Below are 19,801 nucleotides of genomic sequence, written 5' to 3' on the forward strand. Positions count from 1 at the left end.
TCTCTCTCTCTCAAAATAAATAAATAAACTTAAAGAAAAAGAGTGAAAAATCATCTTACCAAGTACCAGATACCAAGAGAGATCCGAAACGGATTTTTATTGGAACCCCTACCTACATAGCTCTACAAAAAAATCATTCCCCTCCTAATTTATACGATTACTTAAACATGGTACGGTTCTCATTTTCTCTCTTTTTTTCCCCCAGGGGAAAGCACAAACACAGTCCCCCACTACCACAAACTATGCAGTCAAGTTTCCCACATTTGGGGAAGTCGCAGGGGTCAGCACATCCAGAGTGCAATGGATAGCCTTGCCATGGGAAAACCACCTTCATGATCATGCTATCTCCCTGGTCAGATAAGTATTAGTTGCTCTCATTTTAAAGAAAAGAGTATTATACTTTACATTCATATTTTGATCAAAGGTTTCAGTTGAAGGTGTTAAAAAACAAAATTCAACTGAGTACATTTGAAGATCTAATTGGCTTTATTAAGCAATTCATGAATCAAGTAGCATCCCATCTAGCTAGTTTAGAGAAGCTCTGAGGAGTTGTATAAAATTGAAGGATTTTAGAGGGAGAGTGGGACAAGAAGTTATTAGCAAAAGAAAAGAAAGGATTGTTTCTGGCAAATTCCCCTTCCCTTTGGGGGAGAAGGGCAGGGGCTTTATCACACAGATTATCTCCTCTGCCTTTGGTGGTGTAGTGCAGGGAAGGATGGAGAGGGCCCAGGTGATAGATTACCTAATTGTTGCTGACCAGAAAATTCCAGATTGATTTGCTTTAAAATTCCATTCCTAGAGAGGTTGAAATTGCAATTAAGTCTTGGTTTGCTGTCCTGGGGATTAGTAATTCCACCTTGGGGCTGCGGTTTTCTTTTTAACAAAGTTATAAAAAATGACAGACTACATTTATGAGAGAGAGGTATTGCTAGACCAATCCATTTTAATATAGCAATGGATTCTTTCTGACCAAAAAGAGGTAGAATTTTCTAGTGGCCCTGACAACTGCTCTTGCAGATAATTTCCAAGGGATGTTTTTTGAAATGGCAGCTTCTGGAAAGTCCACTTATGATGGATTGGTGGAGAGTTGGGGGATGGACTAGCTCAGTGCTTTGCCCTGTTGCCAATGTGGAAACACTGAATGCAGGTCTGGCCCACACCAGGCGCTCGTGTGTGTGTGTGTGTGTGTGTGTGTGTGTGTGTGTGTGTGGAACATATGCATGCCCACTTGCTGAGGCTGGGGCGGCAGCAAACTTGAACTGAGGGAGGAAGTCGATGCCAACCAGCCTTAAAATTAGACATGGTCTCTTTCTGGCAGTTTTAGGGATAAAAAGTTTTGCATATTTTTGTCTTAATTATGCAGACCTACTTTCAGGGGTACCTTTGGCTCAATGTGATATGCAGACCCAAACAGCACCAATGGCTTTTTTCCCCTATCCTTCACCATATTTGTTTCTTTAGCTTTAAACAAAATTGCTTATCTAATGGAAACATGCCCTTTGCCAGAAGCTGGCCTACAGCAAGCACACTTGCATGGACTTTGTTCTTTGCGTGCACATCCCCACTCCCAACCCCATCAACGGTTGGGAGAAAATCTCCGGTTCACAAAAGTCGAAGGCTAAACCATCTTGGAGATCGCGTCCTATGTCCGTTTTTCAGATCAGTAAACTGACACCTAGAGAAGCGTAGAGACCAGTTGGGGTCATGCCAATACCCACAACACAAGGCCTGGGTTTCCCCGCTTTCCTTCGCTGCTCCTTCACCTCTAATACGGTGTGAGGTGGACTGATCGGATTAAAGAAAGAAAGGAAGAAAAGTTGTCCAATGCCGCCTTCAACTACTGATATTGCCCTCCAACGTTCCCAAACAGTTAGCTTGCATTGGCAACCATGGAACCTGTAGGGAGTCCTAACTGCAAAACGACCTGCAATTTTAAAAGCGCTTAAAAACCCAAACAAAAAACACCGTTAGCATCTGCTTTCAACCTTTTGTAGTACTAACTCTGCTCTCTCATTTCCTCACTTTCAAAGCAACCCACGCGGGCGGGGGAGGCCAGGACGCGAGGGGAGGAAAGAGGAGAGTTCGGGAAGGCCAGCGGGGGCTCGGGGGTGGCGCCGCGCCGCACGGCGGGGTAGAGACCGCCGAGAGCCGGCCCCAGAGCCCCAGGCGGGCGGCTGTGCGCACGCGCGCGGGTCGGCGGGCTGCAGCTCTCCTGCACCCCGCTTCATTCTGCTTCATTCAGCCCTTTAGCGCTGCCTCCTCCCAACCCCCAAAGCCCCAGGCTGGGATGGGGGAAATCCCAGGGCATCCTCAGAAAACGACGTTTTGGAAGATCCGGGATGGGTGGGTAGCAGGAGGAAGGCAAGGACGTTAAGGGCAAAAATCTTAAATCGCCCCCAGCTGCGTCTCTGCAAAAGTCTGAGAGACGTCGGCGCCACCGCTCACGTCTAGCGGGAGAGCAGACGACTGGGCAGGCAGAGCGCGGGACCCCGAGGGGCGGGGCGGAGCTGTGGGCGTGGCCTGCTGCCACTCCCCCCGAGGCCCCGCCCCTCGGACCAACCTCCAGCCCTGCCATTGGAGGGCGTCGGGGGCGGGTCCGAGGGACACCCCCCTCTCGCCACCGGCCCCCGCCCCGCCCTCTGCCCGCCTACGCTTTCGGCCCTTCCAGGAGCCTCTGAGCACCAGGAAAGGAAACACCGGGGCTGCCAAAGAGCCCCTGGACGCTGGAAAGGCGGGCCCCCGGCCACCCCACCCACCGGTCTGGTGACGTCACCGGGTGGAGCTACGTGGCTCCGCCCCCGGGGCCGGGGCCCGTGCCCACACCTCTGAGTCTGCGGCTCCCGCGGGACGCGGGGACGCGGCCGCCCTGTGCAGAGGCACCACGTCACAAAGTGCTGCAGCCAGTACCCCCGCGCTCCCCTTCAGCCCCTCACTCTCCACAGCATGTCCCACTCCTCTTTTTTGCCCCTTTTTCTGACTCTGCTTCTCCAAATGGCTGAGTGTGGGGACCAGGAGATGGGAGCGCAGATGGCACGCTGCCTGAAGGAAGTAAATTTGATTTGATATCTCCTTAATCCGTTTGCATTTCTACTGCTTATTTAATATCTTGATATTTTCTCGTGTAATTTTGGAAGATTTCAGGGGGCGTTTTCTTTTTGTGTGTGGGGGGGGAGGGTTCTTTCTTAGGGGACTTAAAGTTGGCCGATGCCTTCTTTAGCTTTTGATTTAAAAAACTGGGATTTAGTCATCTTTTCGTGCAGAAGGGAAAGAAACCAAAGCTTAACGGCCTTTAGAAAGGAAACAGCCCTGTTTATTTTTCATTCTTAACTCAAGCTGTCGTCGTTAGCACCTTGCACTGAGCACAGACGCAGCTGCAGAAGCACTTCGTTGCAGAGTACGCTGCGTCTACACAGGATTTGTGCCCGAGCATCAAAAGACAGTGCAGGTGTATATGGATGCGGGAGTGCGTGTGCGTACGTGATGTACGTGTGTGCGTGTGTGTACGTGTGTGTGTGGCCCAACAAATAACCCCAAGAGGCGCATCAGGATCAGAAAGAACCCCACATACTATCGATGGCCTAGGAAATTTCCTAAAGCTCTTAGTTTGAAATTAAACTGAGTTAGCAAAATCTCTAGTATCAGAAAATCATCTTTGCAGAGAGAGGCTCCTTTCTCCGTGCTCTCCTGTCCCCCAAAACAGGTGTCGCTGTGTCTCGTGAACCCATCTCTCGCTGGCTGGGGCGTCCGAAGTGATGAGATTCACCGAGGGCACTTGGTGGAGATTTCAGGGGCCCCACGTGTGCAGACTAAACCCCAGGGCCTGGGTGTGTGCGCGCTCCCGTGCGGTGTGAGCAGGCGGGCAAGGGGGCGCTCGGCTCATTGGCGTGCGCGTGTGTGTGCGTGAGTGTGTGCTCACGCGCCCTAGGCTGCGCGCAGAGCTCAGCTGCTGGGTTGGAGAGAAAGAGAGTAGGCAAGTGCAGGGGACAGGAGGCTGAGCGGGGAGGGGGGGGGGGGGAGATGTCGAATTAATAGAGCTGCTTTAGCTGTTTTCCCTTTCCCGTTCTCGCTCGTTTAAACCCCACTACAACGTAGGGATAGGGGGCTGGATTCTCCGTTGAGCTGATGGAGGAGGGGGAACAAGTTGAAACAATCGAGTGGGCGCGCCAGGACTCCCCGGCTCCAGGCAGGGAGGGGAGAGGGAGCCCCTGTTCCGCGCCAGGAGGGGGCGGGGTTGGGGGGGCCCCAGGAACCGCGAGGAGGCGGGGGTGGCTGCGGGGACGGACAAGTGGTCACCCCCAGGAGGCGAGAATTCGTTTGGATTGTACATTAATTGGAGATATCTGATTAATTCCAGTTTCTGATGACTATAAATGGCGATCTCTACCAAGGTGTCTTTATTTAAAAAAAAAAAAAAATCATTCCGTGTCATCCCCCACGTCAGGCCTGCTCGTGGGCGTGAGGCTGTACTTCCTCCGCCCCCTCCTAATGGAGTGAACCATTCCCAGCTCTTCCCCCTCTCTCTCTCAGCCTCTCTCTCTCTTTCTCTCTCTCTCTCTCTCTTCCTCGCTCCCTCTCTTTCTCTCCTCCCTCTGCCTTCCCCGTGCATAAAGTCTCCGTCGCTCTTGGAACTTGTTGGCAATGCCTATTTTTCAGCTTTCCCCCGCGTTCTCTAAACTAACTATTTAAAGGTCTGCGGTCGCAAATGGTTTGACTAAACGTAGGATGGGACTTAAGTTGAACGGCAGATATATTTCACTGATCCTCGCGGTGCAAATAGGTAAGTGGCCGCCCGGCCAGGCTTGCGTCTGTCGGCAGGCGGTAGCCGGCCGGCCCGAGGCGCCAAGGGGACCTACTGGCTGCCCGGGGGTGCGGAGAAGCCGGCAAACCCCAAGGGTGGGGGCAGCGGCTCCTAGGGACTCGGGCGTCCCGGGTTGGTTTTTCTTAAAAAGAGAGAGAGAGAGAGAGACTCTCCAAACGTTCACCAGGATATGTATGCAGCTGGCCGTTTTCAGAAGGGGGTTTCCCCCCCTTTTTTCTCCCAAAGCGCACGTCCATTTTTGCTTCCCATTCTCGGGTTAAAGCAGGTTTCAGGCGCTCTGGGGCAATGCATTGGCCCCTGCGATGCTGCAAGGTATTATTTTGAAGGTTCGAAAGGTGAATGCAGGAACAAGATGGCTAGGCAGCTAGAATGGAAAGTTTATGTGCAGAAAGCAAAGATATTTCGGGGCTCAGACTGCTGCATTTAGAACTTTGTCATTCTCCCGCCCCCCTACCCCCCATATCCTAGCTGCAGCGTTTGCACCGGGCACCGCAGACCCGGCTGGAGAGCAAATTGAGAACGATAGGGAACCCCAGAGCACATATTTTAATAGGCTTATCATTAAGGAGGTTGAATTCAGCCAAATATACGTGGGTATAATATTCTATGAATATTTGCCTGTTCCTTTCCACATAGGCATCTGTATTTTATATCTAGGAAAGGGTTAAGAAGTGTTTGCAATATGCCATATGGGGGGATTCTTATTTTTGTTTGTTTGGGGGTAATTATTACGGATTTATTTAGTCCCCATTTTATGTTAAGGAATGTTGAGTCGTAGTTATACTGTTTGGGGCTTTTAAAAGTTCGCGTTTTCCATCCAGAATGAGGAAGACATGATGGAAGCCAGCACTAGAAAACCCACTTCTTGGATGCAGGTCGGAGCATTAATTAACCTGAACTAAAAGTGAAAGTGAAGTAGATTATTAATAGAATGGACAAGAGAAAAAATAGAAACTCTTCAAACGGGTTTTCTGGAGACTGAGGGAATTGTTGCCTCCTACCATTTCAGGCTGTAGCATTCTTTACAGACAAACCCTTGCGGTATTTGGGTGGGAGGGTGCTTTAGGGAATGGGGCAACAGAAAATGTACATTTCTCTTCGTGAGAAATGTGGAAGAAACAGGGTTTGGAGTTATATGTATATTAAAAATGGGTTCTCTGCAGTGGGTTTTTATGCATTTGACATGATTTTGTGTATTTTGTTGCATGAACATTACAGGGATTTTAGACTATGTGCAGGATGTTGGCGTTTTCCTTTAAGAAATGACTTGATATTTTGAATCTGGTTCTTTTGAATCTTTGACATTAGTGCAAAGAGATTAAATAAATATAAAAAATGCTAATTGCAGCAAATGCCTTAAATGTTGGAAATAAGTGAATGTGACATTTAGCAATTAGCCTGCAAATTTTTAGAGAGCAGGAGACAGCGGTTATTTTTGATACAGGGATTTTCATGGGAGCAGGTTTGGGGTTGTTTTCCTGGAGGGATATAACCTTACTTTGGAGGGGTTAAAGAAAAAAAGAGAGAGAGCGTTTGTGCTTGCGGGATACTCTTGGAACACATTAACCTCGGCCGGAAAATGACCATTTGTTGGCTGTGGAATTGAAATTGAGCATGCTTGTTCCCGAATGTCTGCCCTTTCCCGCACCAGAGCCTCGATCTTTAATTCATGGCTGGGAGCTATCCCAAGTCATTGACATTTGGCAACAAAAGTGGGGGTTGGGAAGGGACGGGGAGATGGAGAGGGTGGTGAGAACAAATGAAGACACGCGGGAGGAAGTTTGAAATGAATGAGAGGTCGAACGAATGAATGAACGGATAGGAAAGGCACAGGACATGGACATCGGAGAGGACAGGGAAGGAGCCCGGGTCGCCCTCCGGAGCCTCGCTGAAGCGGGGTTCAGGAAGGACAGCGAGGGTCGCGCGGGCTATGACCTGCTTAGATGCATAAGCCTCAAAACGCGTCCCGCGCGCAAGCCCCGGTCCTCCCACAGCGAACTAGAGACGAAGCAGTCATAGTTGAAAAAAAAAAAAAAATTTCACGACTTCTTATTTTACACACGCACACACTCACACATGCGCGGTGTGGAGGGAGGGTCTTCTCCTCCAGCAGCGCCCGCAAAGATAACGTGACAGGAGCGCTTCCCGCCCCAGGCGAGCCCCAATTCCCCTTTAAAATATTGTCTGTACATCTTAGGGGCTACTTTTTTGCCACTGAGTTTTGGGGGTGGAGGTAAAGGGTAAGGAGAGACGGGAGCTGGGTGGGGGAGGGGAGGATGAACTGTATTTTATTCCGTTTCGACGCTGCAAAGCAGCATTTGTGGCATGCATTATAGAAGAGGACGCGTAGGGTTCATTTCATTGTGACCGCATTCTAGCAGAACAAAGATTCGTTTATTCTCTCTCAGTGTTATATTAAATATTGCAGTCGCAAGGCCTTTTAATATTTCTCGGAGGTGGGGGGAAGGAGATTTATGAAGGTTTACGTCTCTGCCCGAGCGGAGGTCGAAGTTAACCTTAGTCCCTTCCCTTCCCCGGCGCTTCCCGTTCCGGATTAGAAAGCGCAAGGCCCGCCTCGCTCTTCCTGCTGCAATTTGCAAACGGGGCACTCTCGGAGGCTGCTGCAGGTTCGGTCACCTTCCTCTGGTCTGCGTCTGGCCCAGCTCTCGGGGACCAGCGGCTGAGGGTGGTGGGGGCAGTGAGGTATAAAGTCCTCTCCGGACACATTCCTACGCAAGCGGTGGCGGTCAGGACACTGCCCAGGAAGGGGGCGAGCGCTCAGGGTCGTGGGTACTGGAGGCCGATTTCGATTCTAAGATTCGCCCCTTCCCTCTGCTCCCCTAGCCCCAACAGCGCGGATCAACGCTACTGGCGCCCCTCCTGGCCCCCGGCGTGCTTTTGGCCAAGAGCCATCGAACGTTTAGCCATTTTTTGGCCTTGGGGTGGAGAGAAATGGCCTTCGCAGCGGCAGTCCGGCGCCTTGGGGTTTGACCGCCCCGAAGCCAGGAGCGAGGACTTAGGTGCCGCTTGGGTTACCTCCCCGCTCCCCTCCTCCCACGGTCCCAGCCGCTATCCCGGCTCCCGCCCCTCCGGAGGGAACCAGGAGATAGAGGCCCAGAGCCCCAGGCGACTGCCACCTGTGCCCCTCAGAGTTGGGGCCTGGAGAGAAAAGGTCCCACCCGCTGCGGGCGGGAGTGGTGGCCGGTTTTTCCGGGTGTGTGGGGAGCTCAGCCGCAACCAGAGGCTCACGGATTTGGCCTTCGCGGAGATAACCCGGGGTCACCCGCGCAAACACAGCCGTGACTCTGTTGGGTCCTGACTGCCCGGACCACTCGTCACCCCCGCCCAGTCTCCGGACACCGAGGCTGCTCTCTCTCAGTGGGGTGGGGAGGGTACCTGCGAGGATCTCCCTCGGAACACAAACTCCACGGTAGGCAATCTGTTTTATAATGAAACAATCCACCTCGGTGGCTGCTGCCGGGTTCCAGAGACTTTATTAATTTATTCATTCAGCAGTGTTTGCTGAGAACCCACCAAGCACCGCGCGCCGGCCCGAGGCTTTCTCGCACGTCGTGGCCTGGGGTTCAGCGGCGTGGCCCCACGCGTTGCCGCCAAGCCCACCTCTTCCTCTCCCCCGCACTCTGCTGTCGTGACCCCCTCTGTCACCTCAGAAATGCAAGATTGCACTTCGAGAGCCAGGACGGACTTGCTGGGGAAGTGTTGGGAAACGAAGGAGGGAGTGAGGAGAAAGGGAGAAATAAAAGAGACGGGGGAGGTGAGAAGAGGGGGCGAGGGAAACAGAAAAAGATAGATGCAGAGTGAGATGCTGGAGGGAGCTGCAGGAAAGGAATGGACTCAACTCCCCCTCCCGCACACGCTCACCCACCCGACCGTAGGCACCGGACACTAGTTGGGGGCGGGTCAGTCATTCTTGGGCCACATCTTTCATTCACCTTTAACACAGGCGTCCCGAGAGGCTGGGCGCTAGTGGACGCGGCGGCTTGACGGGGCTGGTGGGCCGCGGGGCCGTAGGGCAGGGTCGCGGCGCTGCTGACCGGTGTCCCCTCCTCCCCGCAGCGTACCTGGTGCAGGCCGTGAGAGCAGCGGGCAAGTGCGATGCGGTCTTTAAGGGCTTTTCGGACTGTTTGCTCAAGCTGGGCGACAGCATGGCCAACTACCCGCAGGGCCTGGACGACAAGACGAACATCAAGACCGTGTGCACGTAAGTGTTCTCTTTGGCATGCTAGGTTTCCATTCTGGGGGGCGCTGCTGAGGTCGGAGAGGGCCTCGCCTACCCGCCTGAGCTCTGAATTCCCCGCCAGCGCTAATCCGTGCGGGCTAGCCCTCAGACCTTGGCCAGGGTCTGCACTACCCAAGGGGACCCTGTGGCCTGAGATGGGCAGAGGATGATCCTCCCACGCGAGGGCCAATCCCAGCCCTACGCAGCTCCACCGGCACCCACAGAGGCGCGCGCACTCAGCGCACTGGAACCCGGAGGGGCCTGGAGAGCTGCTAGCAGTTCCTCGCTCTACTTTGAGGCAGTCTTCATCATTCTTTTTTCTGCGTGCATGAGTGGACTGCTGGGTACTCTCCGAAAAAACGTTTGGTTCTGGTTTGAGGAGCTTTTTAGGAAATACTAGGTTTGCATAAAGGAAAAGTCACTCTCCTGTTTGGTCCATTTCCCCTGATGAAACCCCCTTCCAATACACACCAAGAACATTGAGATGTAGGCAAGGGAGCATGGGTCCCTCTTCCTCTTTCTAAGAGAGAGACTGAAGGGATATTTTGTTTTGTGCCAATGATTTTGCCCAAAGAAAGTAAGTCCTGGGCACCCACTGACCATATCTGCCGAGTCTGTGGCAGATTAGAGGTGTAGAATAGCCACCCTCCTTGCTCCACCCCCTCCTCTCTGCATCTGCTCGGTATCCCCAGGCCAGGGCAGCTAAGGGCTAGGGACCAGTTCACAGTCAGGAAGGGTGGGTGACTTTTCCCAGAGCTTGACTGGAAAGTACAGCTCCCACTGGCAAAGGAAGTAACTAGTAGAGAGCCCGGCTGTGGTAGACCAGCAACATTTTAGCTGTTGCAGACCTTGAAGTACCTCCATCCTCTGCAACACACACACACACACACACACACACACACACACACACACACACACTTATTTTACTTTATTTTTCAGAAAGAGCTGTAACTCCCACCCCTTGCCCAATAATGACCCTTCCAAAAAATGCCAAGACAAGAGGTGTTCCCTGTTCCCTGTAGGTTGGAGAAACCATTTTCTGCACCACCTTTTTTATACTGTGAAGTCCTTGTCCTCTCTCTAATTCCTGGTGAGGGGGGTGTTTGTTTAAATTATGAGCACTTAAATGGGGGTCAATTTTGCCACACACTTTCCTAAATACCCTGGTGTCCTCCAACAGTCACAGCAGTTCAGTGGCTGGTACTTTCCTACCAGAAAAGGACAAAAGGCGGGATCTGGGTTGCATGCCCACCTACTTTAATCCTGAATGTCTGATGATAGGTAAGAGTATATCTATAAAGCTGGATGAAAGGTTAAATATAGATCAGCTCCCCAATATTCCATTACTTGCCAGAATTTGGTTATTCCAAGTTATTTTAATTTTTTACAAGGGCTTGGTCCCGGAGAATGGAAGTGAGGGGGACCCCTGCTGCAGTCTGGGCTCACTTCTTTAGTGGCACTGGTTGCTCAACACTCTGCTGAAGCCCACCCCCTCTCAGTTCCATGTGGATATCAGCCACTTTCTACCATAGTCCTCTTCCAAGAGGGTCCTGTCCTCATCTGGGCATGCATAAAAAAGGAGAGATTTAGATATCCTTTGGGACGTGCAATTACAGCAGAGAGCTGTCCCTGCGCCTCTTAGTTTCTCTAAATCTTGCTATTTATTACGAATTGAGGCACCTGGAAGCCCTGTGGTTCAGGATCCGCAGTCCTCATAAATTAGAGACTCATAAAGGTCATTACAAAACAGCCAGAGCTCAAGGCAATCCAACAAGCATTTATATCTTTTCTATTAGCCAGGGGATGGGGTGGGAGTGGAAACACGGATAAATCAAACATGGTGCTTGCCTTCAACGTACTTACAGTCCAGGCTAGCGAGCAGAAGGGAGAGATAGGAGAAAATACAACCAAACTGCGTGGAGGGCGGTCGCTAGTGACCTGGCACTAAAGGCCCGGGCTAAGTGGGAGCCAGCCCGGAGTTACCGAGACGCACAGATCGACCGAGCACCGAAAGGAGACAGCGCCCCAGGAATCGATCACGGGTTGGAATTATATTTAGTCTAGGGATCTATTTTGGGTTTTCAGAAGAAAGGGGGACAATAAAAAAGGACAGGTTGGTTGAAGGTTGTGGGGGCGGGGCTAGGAGCTCAGCCGAGGAGGAGGAAGCGGCTGAGGAAGAAGGCGTGGGGCTCCGGGGAGAGGCGGGGAGCGAGGACAGGGAGAGGGGTCCCAAGAAGGCTCGCAGCGATGGGCACCGCGGCGGCACCGGAGTCCCGGCCTGGGGAGCTGTGACTACACCGGCAGACCGTGGGGAGGAGGCTTCGTGGGGTCCCAAGCCTATGAAAGACTGCGGAGGGGGAGAAGAGGAGGGACAGAGCGCCCAGGCCGGGCGCTCCGGGATTTGCGAAAGCAGAAGGTGGCTACGGAGCTGGCCCTAGGGCACTGACACTCACCGACCCGGGGAGGGGAGAGGCAGGCAGGCGTCTCCGGACCGAATCAGAGCCGGGGGACTGTGGAGAGCAAGGCCAGGGGCCACGGAGGGCCGAAGAGGAAGGGGAAGAGGCGGAGGAAGAGGAAGTGAGGAATTCAACAGAGGAAAACCGAGGGGAGGGAAAAGGAGGAAGACAAAGAAGGGAAGAAGAAAGGATGGGAAAATCGGAGAACGGGAAACAAAAGGAAGGGAGGAGGGAGAGTGCGGGCGAAGGCGAGAGAGTACCGCAGCGAGTGGGGGGAGGAGGGACACAGAAGGGACGAGGGGGAGGAGAAAGTGAGAAGCCAAGAGGGGAGGGCCGTGTTCAGAGCAAGTAACCCATCTTGCAAGCTAAGAGGCATTAATGGGCGGCAGCTTGCAAGGCTTAGCACTGTTTTCCTAGCTTTCCCCGAGGAGGACGAGCAATCTGTTTGAGCAGGCCGAGGTGCCAGCGCGGCGCAGCCGGTGCGGCCCGGCTCCCGGCTGCCGGGTCCCTGCCAGGGAGCGGGAAAGGGAAACCAGACGCCGAAGGGGGCGGCCTCTGTCCTTGGACGGCGGCTTCCTGGGTGGGCCGAGGTCTGGCGAGGGCCCGCCTGGCCCGACTCAAGCGCCGGGACGGTGGAGAAGAGGTGGCGAGTGGGGTGGGGGGAGGCGTCCCCGGGAGGTTTGCGAGGCCGCGACCCGGGGGGCGCAGCGGCGCAGGCCCGGGTCCTCCCCAAGCCCAAAGTCAACCTGCTTCTTCCGTTTTGTTCTGTTCCTCGCCAGATACTGGGAGGATTTCCACAGCTGCACGGTCACAGCCCTTACGGATTGCCAGGAAGGGGCGAAAGATATGTGGGATAAACTGAGAAAAGAATCCAAAAACCTCAACATCCAAGGCAGCTTATTCGAACTCTGCGGCAGCGGCAACGGGGCGGCGGGGTCCCTGCTCCCGGCGCTCCCAGTGCTTCTGGTGTCTCTCTCGGCAGCTTTAGCGACTTGGCTTTCCTTCTGAGCGCGGGGCCGGCTCCCCCCCGCGCGCCCACCCACACTCACTCCATGCTCCCGGAAATCGAGAGGAAGATCCATTCGTTCTTTGGGGACGTTGTGATTCTCTGTGATGCTGAAAACACTCATATAGGATTGTGGGAAATTCCGATTCTCCTTTTGATTTCGTTCGATTTCTTGTGTTTTATTTGCCAAATGTTACCAATCAGTGAGCAAGCAAGCACAGCCAAAACCGGACCTCAGCTTTAGTCCGTCTTCACACAAAAATAAGGAAAACGGCAAACCCACCCCATTTCTTTTTTAATTTTTATTTTTTTGGCACAAGAATCTCAGGAACGGCCCTGGGCCACCTACTATATTAATCATGTTAATACATGACAAATGATGGGCTCCTCCTAATAGCAAAGAGAGGAGAGGAGAAGGCCAGGGGAATGAAATCAAGAGAGATGTCCGCGAGGAAGGCATATGGTGAATAACTCACGCTCACGTCTTTCTTCCACAGTATCTTGTTTTGATCATTTCCACTGCACATTTCTCCTCGAGGAAAGTGAAAGGACAGATCGTTGACTTTGTGTTTTAAGGATAGGAGGGAGAGAGGGAAAGGATTGAGGAAATCTCGGGGGTATAGGTAAAGGCTGCCAGAAGAATCGTTGCTAAAGTCACTGAGAGGTTAAGCTTTACCTGGTGTTGTTGATGCATCTTTCCAAGTCCACTGCCTTTATTTTCCCTCTCGTTTTAGCTGTTACACATACGGTAATACCTGAATATCCAACGGTATAGATCACAGGGGGGGATGTTAAATGTTAATCTAAAATATAGTTAAAAAAAGATTTTGACATAAAAGAGCCTTGATTTTAAAAAAAAAAGAGAGAGATGTAATTTAAAAAGTTTATTATAAATTAAATTCAGCAAAAAAAAAAAAAAGATTTGCTACAAAGTATAGAGAAGTATAAAATAAAAGTTATTGTTTGAAACGGGGGTGTCGTTTGTTTCCTGCCCCAAGCCTGCTTTCCTGGTCCAGTTCTCGGGATCCCCTGTAGGGACACGGGATGCCAGATGATAAATGCACCTGTTCACAAGCCAGTTGGTAACCTACCACCTTCAAGCAGACCCTCCTCAATTAGGTCACTTTGTCACTTTTCCGAAATTCTGTTTACTGAAAGAAGAGGAAGAGGCAGTTGTATTTTTGATAAGTGAAAAGCAGAGATGTTTTCTAGGTGAGGTTTAGGGGGAACTGGGCTTGCGCGAGAGGACACACGCAGACCCCGCCCCAGGCAGGTCGGAGCCCTAACCACCATCCCGGCAGGCCGAGCCCTAACCACGATTCGCCTTTTCCTCTGCGGTGGCCTGAGGCAGCTTGAACGAACCGCCATTAAGGGCTCCAGCAGAGGGGCCTAGAGGCTGTGGTCCCTGGCAGGGAGCAGGTGAATCCTTTCATAATTAATAAGACAGCTCAGCTGAAATGGCGAGGAGACGGGGCCCTATTGATCCGGCAGGCGAGCTGCTTCCACCTCTCCTATTTATAGGCCCCGCATGGCCTTACGGAGAAGTAAACATTCGAGAGTAAACACGAGCAGAGGAGACCGGGGTCCAAGGCCTCGGAAACTGGAGCAGGCTTGGGGGGGGGGGGGGAGGGGTGGCGACAGAAACGAATGTTCGCCGCCTCTGGGTTCAAGGAAATCGAAATCTGTTTTCTAGGACAAGGTGAAGGTGGGAGGGAGCTGCGGGCCTCCTCCCCCCAGGGTGGGGGGTGGAGGGCTGGTGGAGGGAGGCCTTGGAGGCTGCGGCGGGTTCCCGCGTCAGCGGAGCGAGCGGCCGCCGCCCGGAGGGTGCGCGGGGGCTCTGAAATGCAATGTGTAAACAATCGCTAGAGTAACAGTTCATAAATCAAACCCAGTAGGTCGCAGCCCAATCTGCATTCCCCCCACGGATTGAATTCCAGCAACACATGCGTCCCGGAGCCCCGAGCGCTTGAAGCTGCCCGGATTCTTAATGGCAGCATATATTACCGCGGCCAGTTCACGCACGCGCCGCGCGCCCGGCCACTCCTGGGAATAATTTCACCCGCCACCCCCTACCCAGCCCCGCCTCCGTGAATCCCCGGTTCTCAGCCAAAAGCAAAGGAGATCCTCGCTGCCTGCGCAGAGTGGTCACCCACAGGGAACGGCGGTTGTTTTGGAAAATAGCGTTTGGTTTTGATCATTTCGTTTCAGTGGTTATTTTCGGCCCAAGTAGAAGTAGGATGATGCTAACCCGAGCTCAATCCCTGGAATTCAGATTAAAATGTCTCTGCCTATTTTAAATACGAATCTATTTAATGAGGGGGAGGAGAAGTGGAGAAAGAGGGAGGGTCTTCTCCTGTCGTTTTTGCCTGGAGAGCTCGCCGCCTCCTATTGGTATCTTTCCCAAGGAAAACAGGGGGCGAACCCGTGCACACAACTGGGCAAGGGAAACACGCACGCACCGTGCTCCCCAGGCTTTGCGGGGAGGGAGACTCCTGCGACACACGGAGGATGCCCCTCCCCTAGCAGCGAGGCTGTCCCACCTAGACAGCAGTCTCCTTCGAGATCTGGGAGGAGGCGAGGCTGAGGGAGGGGGCAGACGCGACGGGGCGGGGAGGATTGGGAACGAGGCTCGCTAGCTCTTCCAACAAGATTCTCTCCAAGGAACCCCGTCCTCCTGCGGCTCCAACTGCCTCCCTAGAGAGAGGGCGCCGCACCGCCACGTCCTTCCAGGCCCCCACTCCGCCCTGCCCCTGATTGTCCTGGAGGTGCCTCGTAAAAGCTCGGTGCCGTGTCGGGGGCTCCTCTGCCCTGTCCTGGGCCGGGCACTACGAGCACGTGCGCTTGGAAGGAGCCGCAGGAACGCAGGGCCGCGAGTCTCGGAAACCCAGGCTGCCGCATCTGACTCGTTAGAGAACATTTCTTCTTGTTGTGGTGATTGTTTAGATTATTATCGCGCCGTCTTCGACTATAATTTGCTGTTTAATCATGATGACATCTCCGTATGTTAGCTGATGTTGTTTTTAAGCAGCAACGCAGTAAGCCCTGTTCCCAGCTCGGGGAGATATTAACCAGGGTGCCCGCACTCCTTGCCCAGATGGGGGCGGGGGACCGGGTGGGTTTCCGGCACCAAGGAGATCGTCAGACCAACCTCCACCTCACCCAGCAGCATCTCCAGCTCTTGCACAGCCCATTGCCACGTGGCGCACCAGCGCTGGCTCTGAGCCTTTGAGAACTTGTTGGGCTTGCAGAAGCTCCCTCTTTCACTCCACTGCCTGCCCAAGTAGATTCAAGTCACAGCAGTTCACTTGAGTGTAACGTTTGGTTTTCCTCGTGAAAATGTCAGAGAGGTCAGCTCCAGAGCCCTTGGGAGGGGGAGTTAGAGGGAACAAGGACCTGAAAAAGGGGGCTCAGAGAAAACTGGGAAAACGTCCAGAAATAGTCAGCGGAGGGGAGAGAGGCGATCATCTTAAACACAGAAGGAGATGATGAAGAAACTTTAAGCTGGAGATAGTCGAGTTTCAGAGGAAGGGTGGAGGATAGAGAAGAAATTGGGACTGATTTTCATTCAGGACTCTCAGAGAAGCAAACGCCCGCAAGGACCACCATGCAGATTCTACTTCTGTGACCCCAGAGATGCTTTCACTCCAGCTGGAGCCTCAAGGGCTAGGGCCACAGTCATCGAGGAGCCTGGGGTCTGGGCAGGCCTGAGAGAGGTGTCTGTGGGGCTGGAGCACCAGCAGCCCCCACCTCCGCATACCAGAACACACCCTGGGGAAATAAGACCGCTGAGAAGAGGTGAAGCCTATCCCCTCTCCGCCTTCCTGAAACTCCTTCAGATAGGGCAGAGCTGCTTCTGGGAAGGTCTCCAACCATTCTCTCCTTCTCCTGCTCCCCCGCACACATAAGGCTCTGAACCCTTGGCAGCTCCAGGCTGGGTGAGGGTGGTCCTGGAGGTGTCCACTCTCTGGAACAGTCTACTGCCTGGTCCCATAGGACCAGAGGAAATGTTCTCACTGCTCCAAAGCTTCCCTTGTCCCTTGTTTCTACTGTGAAAATAAAGTAGCGGGGGGGGGGGGGGGAGAGCAGTGAGGATGCCAGCTATGTGGCTAGAGCAAGACCCAGGGTTCATTTGTGGCAAGCCCTGCCCCCTCAAGTCACTGCAAGACAGGTCATCAGGGAACTTTGTAATGCTATATTCTGTCCCCTCTCCCCCAAGGAGAAGAACAGCATCTCCTAGGGACACTTCCTTGATGTTGGGGCCAGGCAACCTCAGCTGAAAACCCCAATGCTAGAATAAAAAAACCCAGCCCAGCCCTGCCCAGCCTGGGCTCTGGCAATCTCCCCAGTTGTGCCTCATGGGGTGAGGAGGAGGTTAACATTTCCATCCAGATTCTCCTCCTGGAAGAACATGGCCTTTAGAGTGAGGACTAAGGAGCCAAAATACCTGTTTGCCAGCTGCATAACCGTGGGTGGGTTACTTAACCCCTCTATCACCCCTCTGTTTTCCTCCTCTGTAAAATGGGGATAATCCTACCTACCTCGTTGGGTTGCATTTTGTATCAAATGGAATAACATAGGTAAAGCGTTTTTCCACTACATGCCTCTTACTAGCTATTATTTTCATTTCTTCCCGCCTCTATGCCAGCTTAATTCAGTGAGTCTCGCTGAATTCTTCAAAAATAACCTCTAGTAGAAAACCTCATTATGACCTGTAATACCTTGGGGAAGTTTTCCTTCATAGTCTAGCAGCTTAAACTCTTCTTGCTGCAGGCTACTTAGCACTCCACCCCACCAACTGGCCTTCTCAGAGGATGCTGTAGATAAGCTCCTTGAATTAGTCAGCTGCTCCGCATTGACTGTGCCCCCAGACCCTACAGCCACACCCCTCCAGCTGGGGCTTTCATTCCCCAATGTGGAATCCCTAGGTTTTCCCAGAACTGGCCAGATTCACCTTGGAGATTTCTCGGCAACTTCCATTCTCCATCTTCTCTCTGCTGCCATTTATATTATGTTAATTTATTATAAATTAATATTTATATTAAATTCCTCTTTCCAAATTGTAATCATCAAAGCAATACACTGATACATAGAACAAAACAAATGAACCCACCTTCATTGTTAACAGACTGATGTGTATCTTTTCATACTTTTCTCCATGATCTGAAAACATATTGACATGAACCCATACAGAAGGTAGAGGGTTTTTTTTCTCATTTGGGCAAAATTATAATATATATTATTCTTATACCAAATCCTTTAAGATCAATAATTAAACAAACAACTCCTGCTTTTAAATAGTTACACAATATTTCTTAGATGGCCATACCACAGTTTATTTAATTATCTGCCTATTGGTGGACATTTAAGTTTTCCCAGTTTTTTGTTGTCCTACAAATATTGTTATAATAAGCATTCTTGTTCAAACAATGTTATGTACTAGTATTTTGTTTCTTCTATAGAATAGATTCTGCCAAAGTTGGATTGCTGGGCAAAAAGATATGTATGTGTGTTTATTTTTTATTATATATATATATATATATATATATATATATATATATATATGTTTTTCATTTGGGGGAAAAAAAAACGCTGTTGGATTATCTTCCCAAACTGTGTAGAGTGCATATTTGCCATCGTCATTAATACTGTATGTTAAAACATTTTTGGTTTTGTCAATATGGTAGGTAACCTAGTGGCTTTCTGGAAGGCCAGCCTTTCTAGGCACACACATTGGGTTGCCTGGGCCCCTCTGGGGCCCTGATAATCTCCAGAGCTCTGGCCAGAAAGGCAGCCAGACTTGGAGTACCCCCAGGGCAGCCATGTTGCCCTGCAAGTAGTGACTTTCATGCAAAGTCAGGTGTAATTAGTCCTGGAAAATTATGACTCTCTCCTGCTAATCTAACCCACAGGCCTGGGGAACTGAGGGCAAAGGTGCTTCGAGCAGGTTCAGCAAGTGATTGTGGGCCGGCAGAGGTTGAGCCCAGCACTGGATCCTTCCCCTCCCCCACAGCTCCTGCCACTTACAGCAGGAGCTATTCTCCGGGTCAAACGGGCTCTATGGGTCAGTACCCAGTCTTCAAACCCCGGCCCATCTGCAGTGGAAGGTGGGTGAAGGAAAAGGCAGCAAAAGAAAAGAAAATTGCAGACCTCAGGAAGGACAGCAAAGATGACAGCTGAACTTTTCTTTTCCCTACCCAGTGAGATGGAGAGGCTTCCACAGACGGGACCAACTTGGAGACAGTGGGGGGAGGACTGAACCATCAGTAGGGATACGGTGTACAGAGACCTCGCTGTCCCTTCTCTGCCCACATCCTGGCCAAACTTAAAAAAAAATTAATTTACTTTTATTAAGCATAGTACATGCTAAGCATTATGCTAGAGCTTTGCAAACATTATCCCATTTCCTGCATTCATTTCTGTAGGAGATTGTATTGTTTTACTGATGAGAAACAGGTTTAGAAAAGAGGTTAGTAACTTGCCGGGAATCAGCAGGTAGTTAAGAGGCCGGATGAAAATTTGAGTAGTAATCTGTTTCGGAAACCTATTTTAAGACTTCACTTTGCTTATTTGTTACTATTTTGAGCCAGAGAGAGAGAGAGAGAGAGAGAGAGAGAGGGAGACAGGGCACAAGTTTAAAAAGAACAACTACAAAACTTAAATCCTGTGACAGAATAATCGCTTCCTGAAGATGCTTTGTCCTAATCCTGGGAAACTGAACATGTGTTATTTACATGGCAAAGGGGAAGTAATAAGGCTGCAGGTGGAAATAGGTGGCTAATGGGCTGAGTTTAATAAAATAATCCAGGAGATTATCCTGGATCCCCTTAGGGTCCCAGTGTAATCACAGAGATCCTTAAAAGTGGGAGAGGTCAGAGTAAGGGGGTGCTGGGAGGACTGGACTCACCATTGTTGGCTTTGATGGGAAGAAAGGGCCCAAAAGCCAAAGAATTCCAGTAGTCTCTAGAAGCTAGAAAAGACAAGAATACGATTCTTCCCTAGTCTCCAGGAAGGAATGCAGCCCAGTGATTTCAGCCCAGTGAAACTTGTGTCAGACTTCTGACCTATAGAACTAAAGGTAAGAAAACAAATTTGCATTGTTGAAGCCACCAAGTGTGTGGTAATCTATTACAGTTGTGAATAGAGAAATAATACAAATCCTAATTTGCATCAAACCGATTAGATTATACATTTACATATATCCAGAGAGCCTGAGTGTTTAGGATGTATGTTTGCTGGGATCTCCTCAGGGAACCTTCTTTGTCTGAACAGGGTTTTCCAGA

General features: G+C 51.4%; 1 protein-coding gene, 1 long non-coding RNA gene and 1 other non-coding gene across 4 annotated transcripts; 1 reads left to right on the forward strand and 2 right to left on the reverse strand.

Annotated features, from left to right (window-relative positions):
• Window positions 1-202: 202 nt before the first annotated feature.
• Window positions 203-365, reverse strand: LOC123610082. The gene has a single exon (XR_006718104.1). It is a non-coding gene; the product is annotated as a U1 spliceosomal RNA (small nuclear RNA).
• A 2,461-nt stretch (window positions 366-2,826) lies between these two features.
• NRN1 (neuritin 1) lies at window positions 2,827-13,386 on the forward strand. Of its 2 annotated transcripts, none has more exons than XM_045497496.1 (3): window positions 2,827-4,777; window positions 8,897-9,041; window positions 12,295-13,386. In XM_045497496.1, the coding sequence occupies exons 1-3, from the start codon at window positions 4,723-4,725 to the stop codon at window positions 12,521-12,523; spliced, it is 429 nt and encodes a 142-aa protein (XP_045353452.1). In that variant the 5' UTR covers window positions 2,827-4,722; the 3' UTR covers window positions 12,524-13,386. The 2 variants fall into 2 exon arrangements, with proteins under 2 accessions (XP_045353452.1, XP_045353453.1); XM_045497497.1 differs by lacking the exon at window positions 2,827-4,777 and adding an exon at window positions 8,602-8,711.
• LOC123608078 lies at window positions 8,295-8,977 on the reverse strand. The gene is made up of 2 exons (XR_006717076.1): window positions 8,773-8,977; window positions 8,295-8,528 (listed from the first exon to the last, which is right to left on the reverse strand). It is a non-coding gene; the product is annotated as an uncharacterized LOC123608078 (long non-coding RNA).
• Window positions 13,387-19,801: the final 6,415 nt, after the last annotated feature.

This window comes from Leopardus geoffroyi, chromosome B2, assembly GCF_018350155.1.
Source record: "Leopardus geoffroyi isolate Oge1 chromosome B2, O.geoffroyi_Oge1_pat1.0, whole genome shotgun sequence".
NCBI lineage: Eukaryota > Metazoa > Chordata > Mammalia > Carnivora > Felidae > Leopardus > Leopardus geoffroyi.

What these genes read in the sequence shown, in the direction of transcription:
- NRN1 (XM_045497496.1), top strand. Translation starts at nt 4,723, where the DNA reads ATGGGACTTAAGTTGAACGGCAGATATATTTCACTGATCCTCGCGGTG. An exon ending in GATCCTCGCGGTGCAAATAG is followed by an intron (nt 4,778 to 8,896) that starts GTAAGTGGCCGC and finishes TCCTCCCCGCAG; the next exon opens with CGTACCTGGTGCAGGCCGTG. An exon ending in AACATCAAGACCGTGTGCAC is followed by an intron (nt 9,042 to 12,294) that starts GTAAGTGTTCTC and finishes GTTCCTCGCCAG; the next exon opens with ATACTGGGAGGATTTCCACA.